General features: G+C 36.6%; 1 protein-coding gene across 31 annotated transcripts in view; it reads right to left on the bottom strand.

The window, feature by feature from the left end:
- Window positions 1-12,101, bottom strand: part of CLASP2 (cytoplasmic linker associated protein 2) — a 184,055-nt gene that overhangs the window by 37,782 nt on the left and 134,172 nt on the right. For 12 of the 31 annotated variants that reach the window (XM_034991290.1, XM_034991348.1, XM_034991307.1 and 9 more), the window contains 4 exons: window positions 9,082-9,084; window positions 4,617-4,780; window positions 3,525-3,603; window positions 3,342-3,392 (listed from right to left, as the gene is read on the bottom strand). In XM_034991290.1, coding sequence (XP_034847181.1) covers window positions 3,342-3,392; window positions 3,525-3,603; window positions 4,617-4,780; window positions 9,082-9,084 — 297 coding nt within the window. The remainder of the gene's footprint in view (window positions 1-3,341; window positions 3,393-3,524; window positions 3,604-4,616; window positions 4,781-9,081; window positions 9,085-12,101) is intronic. The other 19 variants (XM_034991494.1, XM_034991342.1, XM_034991368.1 and 16 more) reach the window with 3 other exon arrangements.

Raw genomic sequence — 12,101 nt, 5'->3', positions numbered from 1 at the left:
TTACCTCCTTTCTCCCAGGTGTGTTGGAGCAGAAAAACAGGTTGAGAACAACTGTCACATCTTCTAACATTCTAGGATTTGTAAATAATGGTTCTAAAGGACTCTGCTAGTGCAGTTTAGAAATGGCACCTGGCATAGTGTACAGTCCTTGGATACAACATATGCTGAACATGTATTAAATACAGATTTGCTGATTTGGAAGGTTTACATGTATAATTAAAACAGCAACTTTGAAAAAATATTGCCAAAGATTAAGAATGATCTTTCTTCCCTTGTTATTGATCTTAAGATGCCACTTGTCTCACTCAACCCAAATAAGGTCCTTTGGAAGTACTGTGCCAAGTCAATATATAGGAAGTGAAGGATTAAAATAAGGTTCTGACTCTTGTACATTTTCCTCCTTCTGCTCCAGTTTATAAAAGAAAAAGGGGGTGCTTGGGGGCTCAGTCAGTTAAGCGTCCGACTCTTGATTTTGGCTCAGGTCATGGTCTCGGGGCCCGTGGGATCAAGCTCTGCACTCAGCAGGGAGTCTGCTTCTCTCCCTCTCTCTTTCCCTCTCCCCCCTCTCTTGGGCATGCTCTTTCTCTCTAAAATAAATAAATCTTAAAAAAAAATTTTTAGGGGCGCCTGGGAGGCTCAGTCGTTAAGCGTCTGCCTTCGGCTCAGGTCATGATCCCAGGGTCCTGGGATCGAGCCCCACATCGGGCTCCCTGCTCCGCGGGAAGCCTGCTTCTCCCTCTCCCTCTCCCCCTGCTTGTGTTCCCTCTCTTGCTGTGTCTCTCTCTGTCAAATAAATAAATAAATAAAATCTTAAAAAAAAAAAATTTTTTTTTAAAAAGAAAAAAGTGATCAGATTACATTCATTTCAAAATGAATAAATTTTAAGAACTATAACTTTAAGAGATGTATTGAAAAAAACTGAGTTAACCTATCAGCCATCTCAGGTAAAATGTGCCGTGGAGAGGAAAAGAGACTTATGGTTAATTTTGCAGTAGCAGGCCCAATAAAGTAAAGCAGCACCTAACATTCTGGATTCTTAAAGCCGTGTCACCTTTTATCAGTGTGAATAATTGAAAGGTGGCAATAGTAAATCAAAGGATGAACATCAATGTAGTTTGTTTTCAATTTGCCACCATCAATATTTGAATGCACTTATTTGTGCTATGTGAGATTCGACTAGTGCAGTGTCTTGGCAATTTACAGAGGCACATAAAATTTTAAAGGGTTTCACAGAGCAGGTGTGTTTACTATGCCACTCAGCAAAATAATCACAATACACACATAATAATCATTTGGAAGTTTAGATTTAAGTAGAGTATTTCACAAGTTTATATACATAGTCTGTAATTTTAATAACACAAACGTATTCTTCAGAGAAGGAAAAATTATCTTGCTACTTAAATGTGCATAACTTTACAACAGATCTGTGAAACCCAGAAAAAGAAGTCACCAAAATTGTTTTTTTTAAATATTACTTACTCAAAATCACTCTGTATTGCCATTTCCCCCATTCTATTGCTTCTTTTCTGACATTTAACCACGACTGTGAGAGATAAAATTTTATATAAAATTTTCTCCTTTATCTGAAAGACACATTTTTTTCAATAAAGAACTTTATAGATCTCACACTCAAGTTGTTTTTTTCTATAACCTGTTCAGAACAGTTTTTTAATCTTAATCTGTCACCCATCTGAAAATTATTCATTTTTGGTATAGGTATGGCTCCAATTTAACTTTTCCTTGTTATCCTAAAATATCAATTGAAGTTGAAGAGTGATTTTCCTCTGTAGCTTTGCCTATGTGTATGTTTATATAATATGTACTGCATGTATATATAAAATATAAAAGCCATTTAAATATATAGCTTTTAGAGAAACAGTCTGTAATTCCAGTCCCATTTTCCAATAGGAAAGCTAATTTTAATTTGTCTGTTTCCCACTGTCTTTTTCTCTAGGCATTCAACAACTTTATTCTCTCCCTGAACTCCCCTATCACCCTTATTTTTTTTTTTAAGATTTTATTTATTTATTCATGAGACAGAGAGAGAGAGGTAGAGGGAGAAGCAGGCTCCCAAGGAGCAGGGAGCCCGATGCGGGACTTGATCCCAGGACCCTGGGATCATGACCTGAACCGAAGGCAGACGCTTAACCATCTGAGCCACCCAGGCGCCCTCACCCTTATTTCTTAAGCTAATGGTTTAGACCTCCTTTTCCACTAGCCCATGAAATAGCTCTACGTACATTTTCAACAGCACTTGAATACCTACCTACCCCTGGTACCTAAATCATAACCCTTATTACAATTTATTGTGCATTATAATGATAAAAAATTATAAATTTTATATTCCTTGGACTGCCTCACACAATGGCTAGGACAAAGAATGAGTTCAAAACATTTATCAGTAAAATCAAGTATATGATTCTCCTTCTGTAGGTCACATTTTAAAATCAAAATAGATGGAATCCCTTTCACAAAGCAGCTCTGAGAAATTAACATTATGTTGAGTGTAAATCAACCCTGGTAAGAAACATAATTGTGATTTTTAAGGCAAAATCATATTCAGAATCTTAAAGGAAAATCAATCATGGGCAATAATGCTTGTAGAAATATATTTCGTGCAGAAGAGAGCAGAAAAATGTAAGGCTTGTAAATGCACATATGCTTGTTATTTCCCTGACTTTAATCTCATTTAATAAAACTCACTAAGAAAACATCTCTAGTAAAGAATTCAGGGGCTTTTCCATTAAATTATATTTTCTTTTATGTTAAACCTAGTAATCATTTTAAGTCACAAATTGGAATCCATCTCGTTTTCACATAAATTAAAAAACGTGTGCTAATAATTGAGAAAGTTAATCCTGATTCTAAATTTTATGCACACATTAGAAATATCACATTGCAAAAAGTGACTATTTCAGTTAAGGAGAACTGGAGAATAGTAGGGAGATTAAACTTAAAAATTTTTGTTTACTAAAATAAAGACATAGGCAAAACTAACATTTTGCCCAAAATACCTATTCAAACTTCTAAACTAAAAAAATAAGTGTTGGGAAATCACAAACATAAAATGAGATAAGACTTTATAGAGCAAGTCTGCATTACCAGCTTAGAGTTAGATGGCCATACTTGTGCTGCTTTCTAAATGGAAATCCCCAGGAAGCTTCTCCAAGACATAGACTGGCAACTGAGTAACATTTGAAATAAAATCTGTGCATGCTTAAAGGGCTTACAGAGGTTAGTAGTTGAAATCAGATGCATACAAACATTCTCTGAAACACGGCAGAGTTTTTAAAGAGAGTTAAGAAAAGAAATAATGAAGATTAAAACAAAAACAAAAAAACCTTGGAGCTCCAAAAAGAGTGAAGCTGGTCCCGAAGTGCTGGCTTGACTGTCTGAAAGTTTATAAAAACAAAATCCACTGATGGAACAGCTTCTCATTGGACAGAAATACAAATATCAACATAACTTTATTAATAAAATACTTCAATTCCTTACAATGTCTTCAAAAGACTTCAATTTTTTACCTTCAAGCTTGGTGTTTGGGTTTGATCAACAGTAAATCTCATTAGAATATTAAATTGAAGATCATTTGGAAAAGATTCTCTGAAATAAGGAAAGAACAAAGCAAAACAAAAATTTATCAAGTAAACATTTAGCAAACTAAACAGAAGATTATGCTGAATACCAAAACACAGTATGTCATTCAAAGAGCATGCATGAAGTCGTATCTCTAAATAGTATAGTCTATATAGTACAGCATACAAGTTATTCCCAGAACAATGTGAACATCTGAATCTATATCCTAACGGGCGTTAAAAACAACACTACAGCAAATAATGGGTCTATCTTCCCTCAAGTATGGATTTAATCAGAAAAAAAGTTCTGGGGCACTTGGGTGCCTTAGTCAGTTAAGGGTCCAACTCTTGATTTCAGCTCAGGTCATGATCTCAGGATCGTGAGACTGAGGCCCACATGGGGCTCCCCTGCTTAGAGGGGAATCTGCTTGATTCCCTCTCTCTCTCCCTCATCCTCTGCCCCTCCCCCCACTTGCACTCTCTCTAAAATAAATGAATAAAAAAATCTTTAAAATAAAAAAGTAAAAGAAAAAAAGTTGAACATTATCAGAGATATTTCCCCAGACCTAATATCTGAATTCTAGACTCACTTCAACCTAGTAAGTGGGTATTTGAAATAATTCACCTCAACAATCTACACAAGAAAGCAGAAATATATCACTGGTTCAAAATCTTCTGAAAAAAGATTCTGAATATTTAAGTGCTATAATAAAACATTCTTTCTAAATTTAGGAAATATTTTTTATGTTAACATTAGACTGAATAAGATCTTCAACTCTACTTTGAATATCCTAGTTAAGATAAAATACTGCCTTTGAATTACTCAACCAGTGTTCATGATTGTTTTAGAAAAGAAAGGCAGTGTTTGATTTAAGGACCAGTGCTGCATTAGATATACCCATGTGAATGGGCATCATTAACAATTTTCAAATGAAGCCCATGCAGCCTAAATGAATCAGAAGGATTCAGAAATCTAAACAAAGAAACTAAACATTCCTGATTACTACTGGATAAACTTGAAGTATCTGAAGAAAATATTACCTGGTAACATCAAGGGCTTTCTGAACTTTTGCCTGAACAGATCCAAGCAAATCAGCACCCATTTTTTTTAATAGTTGCGTCAGCAGTACAAACAACCAGTCTTGAAGGTCATCTTTGTGGACTTGTATGAAATCCACTAGAGTCTCCAAAAACATGCTGAATACCTATAGTGGATAAATGGGGAAAGGGAGAGAAAAAGGAGGAAATATTGACCTTTATGATCAATTCAAAACCGAAATAGGAAGGGAATACAGGAATCAGAGGCACAGCGATTGGCAGCCAAGCGGAAAAACAATCTCACTTGCTTTTCATTGGACTCTGTGATACAAGAGTACGTTTGAACTGTTATCCAACTTCTGCTGAAGTTCAACAATTAGCTATTCCATGCAGCATCACTTGGTAAAGAAACTTTGGCCATAATGGCTGGCACACCTAATGTTGTCAATGATGCCATAGCTTAATGTGGTTAAACTGAAATCCATTTTATATGAAATTTAGGGCAAGGAATTACCTACTGATAGCCTCACCAGCCCTCAGCTCTTTGGAAGACTGGCACTGAGTTAATCAGAAGATGACTTTGCTGACAGCTACCTTAAAGTATAAGAACATTCTGACATGTTGGGCTAATTAAAGACTCCTATATTTCTCAATATGTCAGCTGTTCAAAAATTCTTTTGGTATGAGATATAGTATTTATTAAAACTGCCCCAAATGTAATTTTAAATGATCTGGGATAACGGTGACTGTACCTAAAATAAATTCAGGATACAAATCTACATCTTAATTTTAGTGATTTCTAAAAAAAAAATCATTGATGGCTATTAGTCTCCATTTCTTTTGATGGGTTTTATACTTGGTTCCAATATTAATCTACTAGTTAAAAAAGTTTTATAAGGTAAAAAATTTTAAGGAAAGCTAATATTTTTAAGTAATGCATCTCATTAAAATACTTATGAAAAATGACCAACATTAAGGTTCTATCTCTATAAGAAATTCATTACCATACTGGAGAACTTATTTCTAGGTAAAGAAGAAAGAACTCTTAGGACCAATGTCAGCCATTATATTATGAGACAATGTATAATCACAACAGACTATAAAAACTATGGTTTAAAACAGTAATCTCAAAACTTTGCTAATTGAGAATTAAAGAGTTTGTTCTCAATATGTATCTTATTCTTGAATTTCCTTTATGCATTTATACATGAGCTTCCATTTTTTCTCTTATGTTAGAAATGAAGGATTTTCCTGATTAGAATTATAACTAAGGTTTAATATTTGAGTCCGAGTTAGAAAAAAATACACTTTACCTATTTGCTCAAGATGCACTATAAGTGTAAAAGCAGGAACTATGACTACTTTAGATTTTCTAATACTCTCTGATCCCCAGGCAGTATCTCTTCAACACTGATCTTATTCACAATGCAGAATCATTAACTTCCATCCCGCCTCCCTGACCACACCTAAAAACCTGGCTTCTCTTAGATTTAAAACTTGGCCCACTGTCTCAATATTAAATGGCCTTTTGCTGTCTCTTCAGGGCCTAGAACACTGTTGAGGAACTCCACTAAACCTACTCTAGCAAAAATGCATGTTATCTAATTTAGTACTCATTCTTACTGATTGGTACCTGGCAAATCTGTCCAGTGGTGGATTGGACTCAGTACTTGCCTAGAAAGCCGACTGTTTTAAATACTCAGGAATTTTGTAAGGTAGTTGATAGCCTGAAATTAGCCATGGTGGGGGTATTTACACTTCAGGAATTATAGCAAACACGACACATCAGGGCTTTCTGCCCATCCTCCAAACCTAGTTTGCCAGGCACAACACTCTAATTCTTTGATTTACTTTTAATCTTGTCTCAACTCCTGCCTCTTTTCCTGAAGATTCCAACTTTAAGCTTTCACTATAGTAAAATCAACATTAGAATTCCTAAGTCGATTCTCCCATTTTATCTGGTTCTCAGGAAACTGAGAACCAGAAAATTCCGTGACTTGTCCAAGGTTTCCATAGTGAAGGTTGGGTCACAACTTAATGCTGGCTTTCAACTGTGTTCCATCCACTCTATTACGAGATAACTTACTCATCCACTTTACTGTCATTCAACATAAAACGCCACTGACTTTCCCCCCACTTTCATTTCCTTTATAGCCATCCTTCTAATAATCGTTTCTATAAGGGAGAGCCAATTTTATTCCTCTTTAAGACTAAGCTTTCTATTCTGGATTCTTGCTCTCTACAGTATGGTCTCCTCTACTATCTTTACTCTTTTATTCTCAATCTAAATCCTTTGCTTACAGCTACAGAAGACAATGTCCCAAGAATTTCTCCTTCAGTTTCCTTCCCACCAATTAACTCCTAATCATGAAAAGTAGTAGCTTTTTCATTAGCTTGGCCATTCTGTAGCTTGCCACTGCTTTCCTCTTATTATTTCCCATCTGTCTTTCTTCTGTTGCCAGGCATTTTCCTTCTGCATTCTAAATGTGCAGTGATAAAGAGCCAGACTTCTTCCTGATTTGCTTTTCATCAAAAGTGTGACCCTAACAGGCCTGCTCTGCTCCTTAACAGGCCCACTGTGCTCTAGCGTAGTAGGCCCCAAGACCTCTCAAACAGCTCTCTTTTGGCCTTTCCCAAATCTGTCCATACCATCACTGTAGGCACCAGGTCTTTCTGACCTCAAGTCTGGATTTCTGGAAGAGGCCAGGTAAGTACACACTCTAGGCTTTGCAGGCCATACAGTGTCTATCACAACTACTCTGCCATTGTAGCACAGCCATAGACAGTATGCGAACAAGCGAATACAGCTGTGTCCCAACATGACTTTATTTACAGAACAGGCAGCAGGCCAACTCATGCTTCTTTCTCATCATCAGACTGTGATATCATTCTTCTGAGAGACACAAAATCCTCCACTGCCTATAGAATAGTCTACAAAATAATGTCTCAAATGCTTAGACAATGTTCTAACTCTCCAAACTGATCTTGGACTATCTGACAACATAGTCTTTGTCCCTGAACACATCTCACCACACTCCTGATTTCCTACCGTACTTCCTCTATTTACACACAGCATGTGACGTGCTACAAAGTTTACCACTCAAGTCTCAGCCAAAAAGCTTCTTAGACCATGTTAGAATATAGCCACATGGAACCTGTTGTGGGACGAGCTTGATGGTGCTATTTAACTTCTTCTGTATTTATATAATCTTCCCATCTGGAACATATAACATTTGAGAATAAAGCCTCTATTTTTATATAGTCTTGCATTACCAATTAGAACCAAGCTCAAAGTTTATCAGAGGCTGAAGACTGAACAAAAAGTTGTTCAATTAATGTGCAGAAAAAGTTCCTTAAAGAGGAAGGATTTTCTCTTACGTGGAAACTTACCCTGTAATTGGTAGCCAGCCCTTTTTTCTCAATGGCAAGGGAAGATGTGTATGATCTTCCCTTCATCCCAGCCAAGACTAACTTCTTCTTTCTCTCTCCTATAAACTTTCTGACATCTCCCATTTCTGTGGACTCATGCCAGTCATTTCCAGGAGGCCCTTTCTTCTCATGCTGACATATCTAAAGTTTATGTTCCTGCCAAGATCTGAACTGCTATTTTCTTTAAGACTTCTCTGATTCTTCTAAGTAGAAATTTCTTTTGATTATATATAATGAGAGTACAGATGAACAAAAATGCAGACATGTTATAGTACTCCACATACAGAATTCTATTATTTTTCAAAATACTTAAATCCTATCAATAGTACTTACTAAGTGATAAGATACATGCCTATATATATCTATCCAAAACATATATTGGGAATTTCACATAAAATTTCTTACTTGACTGCCCTATCACACAGAGTTCACTGTTAGATGTTGATATCCTCCCATTTCCTTATCTATAATTAATGAAGAAAGTAGAAAGTAGATATGCTTATATTAGGGCTAAAAATTTGATTTCAGAAAAGAAATTTGAGAACCACTGCTCCATAAACAAATGTTCTGTTTGCTTTCACAGAATGATGTTTATAGAATATTAGAAAGTACTTACGTGGGGGTTGGGGCTAAAGATGTTTTAATAATTGTGAAACTTGGGAATTATTTTTAATAATTCAATGGAACCAACCTTCAATGGAATCAGTTTATAATTCCACATATCTCACAAGTGTACTTTATTGGAAAACAATGGTAACATTTGAGCTATTACAGTTGAGGCAGTCTTTTCTCAATCTCACTTACATCTTAGGTGTGCCAGTCATCAAATACAGAAGAACATAATCAAATTAGATTAATTAGTAGATTAAAAAGCACATTTCCAAACAGAATGACAGTTTGCATAACTGCAAATAGCGTTTCGTGGATTGCAAAGGGTCCAACACTGCATGAACTCTTCGGGAGAGAAAATAGAGAAAAAGGGTTAATTTCACAGTCATGCAGTAAAGTTAGGTTTCCAACAAATATTGAACCAACTTACTCTCTATTGAGAGTTCCAACACAGGGGACAGCATGCAAAAAGAAAAAAAGAAAAAAAAGAAAAACACACAAATTAGTCGCCATCAATGCAAAGTTCCTGTATGGAAGAAAAACACTTAGAAAATAAAAGTGACAAATGTTTTTCAAAGTTTCATGATAAACTCAAAATAGTTTTTAAAACAAGAGTTAAATGAACAGTATGAGAGAAGAGCATGTGATTTTCCTGTGTTTTTCCCTCACCTCCTTGCCAAACAAAACCCAGAAAACCAACTTCTTTTCCAGACCCTAATATCCTTGAGGCTCAACTTCTAGAAAGAATCTAAGACTAAGACACCTACCCCCATTTCTAAACAGTGCCAACATTTACTTCCAAAGTACAGTATCTAATTTTTTTTTTCCCTCTTCAGAAGCAATACATTTACAAGTTAAGTGGTATCTGTGAAGGTTTAGAATGACTACAGTTGTTTGGAAATAAAAAGTAACTGTCTATACCACAACTTTAAGTTTTCCCCAGATAAGATGTGCATTATGGTCTCCTGATCCTAGGACTGCAGACAGCTCTGCTGTCTAGAACACTCTTTAGGAGACCAGATGTGACTGGGCACCCAACTGTGTTCCATTTTAGTAGCCATAGATTAAATTCCTACCCTAGCTGTTCAAGGCTAAATGGTATGACTTCAAGAGGTAGGACTATACAGATCATGAAATGCCAATTCAAAGCATGAATCTCAGTGAAGGTGGCTCTTTTCAAACAGTTCCTTCAGAGGCAAATGTCAGAACACATAAGGTAACTTTTGGCATCTGACACTTCTTACATTTGAGGGAAAAAAATGATTCTAGAGCAGTCGAAATAAAAATCTTCCCTGAACTCCTTCATTCTTCAAACTTACTTAGTTTTAAAAAACTTATACAGTGTTTGGTGTATACTTAGGGCTTTACACATATTAACTCACTTAATCATCCTCACAATCTTATGAGGTAGGTATTACAATTAATTCTATTTTACAGATAAGAGAACTAAGGCACACACTGCTAATAAATGTTGGAGGTAGAATTTGAACCCAAGTAATCTAGCTCTACTATCCATACTTGATATCACTGTGTTGTACCATCTCTCTAGCAAAATATTAACAGGTTTTAAATCAAACATTTGCAGCTTATGTTCTAAATTACTGTCTATGTATACATACATCATCATCCATCACCACTTATTTCCATGCGGTATTTGAGGTTAAAAAAAGTTTATCAAGTTACAGGCATCAAATAATTTCAGCTTGCAAACTTTGCCAATCCTGTACCAGGAAAAAAATCCATCATCTATTTCAATGGTATTCAGAAAGAGCTCTCTCCTGGCCCTTCCTTTCTGGGGTGTCTGCACTGTATACTAGAGCTCTCCTGATATTCTAAAATATATCGGGGCTTGAGAAGGAGATCCTATATGAAAGTATAGATGGTAGAAAGTAGATAGGGCTGCCCACAACCTGTTTCTCTAAGTATCTTGTTTCTGCTGAGGACAGCAGATAGTCTCAATCGTGTTGGGCATTAAGTGAGAACAACTTTCAGTTATCATGGAAGCAGGCTATTATCCAGAAGGTGTTAACATAGAGACTAAAATGTTGATTTTAACCTAGAAAGACAGGGGACAATCTACCTAACTAAGCTAGTGGTATGAGATGTCTCCTCCTAAACACTACGGCCCATTCAGGGGGCAAGGCTTCAGAAAGTTTCTGCCCTGTGAGGTTTCAGAACAGTTGAGGTTACAGATTAAGTGACTACAATTCACTAGTAGTGGAGAGCTAACCCAGGCTTGAGGAAGACAAAGAAGTGTCCCTGATACCATTTTTCAAGGCTATGAGAAAAAAGTGCATGACTCCTTTGGGGACATGGACATAGTCCAGGCTGGGGTGAGAGTGAGGAAGGAATGACAAGCAAAATGATAGGCTTTGTTTCTACATTTTCTTGAGGGCAATGAGTAGTCACTGCAGGGTTTTAAGCTGGTAAAGAAGATTTATCTTTTATAGAAAGATTACTAAAGGATGCAGTGTGGAGAAGGTGCAACAGGCAAAAGACCACTGTGCCCTGAACTAGCAGTGAGAATGGAGAGATATTCAGAAGGCTGAATCAATTAGGATTAAGTGGGTTTCCAGAATGATGCCCAAAATGTTCACTTGAGCAATGAGGGAATGGAGATTTCATCTAATGAGATAAAGCAACACAGGAGGAAGAGTGGTTTTGAGGTTGAAGATGACCAATAAGGCATGTGACTAAGTAAGCACAAGAGAAAAATATGGGCTGGAAGTACACTTTTGGGAGTCATTAGGTTACAGCAAGCAGTAACTGAAGCTTCAGATAAGGTACAGAATGAAAGAAGAAAGCCCAGGGCAAGAATCCACGCAGAGCCAACACTTAGTAAAATCCACGCAGAGCCAACACTTAGTAAAACACACGAGAGAGACAGGTGTTGCAAGACAAAGGGTGTGACGGAGACTGGATGAGACACAACAGGCACTTCAACGGACAGATCACATTCCTTAAAGAGACAGAAAAGACACACTGAATAACCAACAATAAAGTTGAAAACAAAAAGAAATGTCAACCAGCAAAATGGAATTTATGAGAAATTCACAGAAGCCAAGCAGATGAGACCACATTAGCAAAAAATTAGGCCCAAGAGAATATTGAGGCTAATAACAGCTTCAAGGTGAGACCTCCCTCCATTTCAACAGAAGGGAAGGTAGAAAGAATGGGTATTCTATGTAGTTAAGATGGCTGGTTTGGAGACAGGAAATGAGAGATTCTGCTTGATGGCTTCCGTTTTTCGGGTAAGCTAAGAAGCCAGGACATATGCTTGGGAGGTGAATGGGCTGCAGTATTGAGGAGAGAAACTATCATGGTCTCCTTGGAGAAGAGAAGAGAAAGATGAGAGGAGGAGGATTACAAGGTAGCACTGAGCATTTAAACAAAACTCACAGATCAGTAATGGAGAATGGCAGGGAAATACCGGAATACACAGGGATGATT

This window comes from Mirounga leonina, unplaced genomic scaffold, assembly GCF_011800145.1.
Source record: "Mirounga leonina isolate KUSES-001 unplaced genomic scaffold, KU_Mleo_1.0 Mir_115, whole genome shotgun sequence".
In the NCBI taxonomy this organism is placed as follows: Eukaryota; Metazoa; Chordata; class Mammalia; order Carnivora; family Phocidae; genus Mirounga; species Mirounga leonina.
Note: the sequence above shows the minus strand (reverse complement) of the source record. Positions and strands in the feature narration are given on the sequence as shown.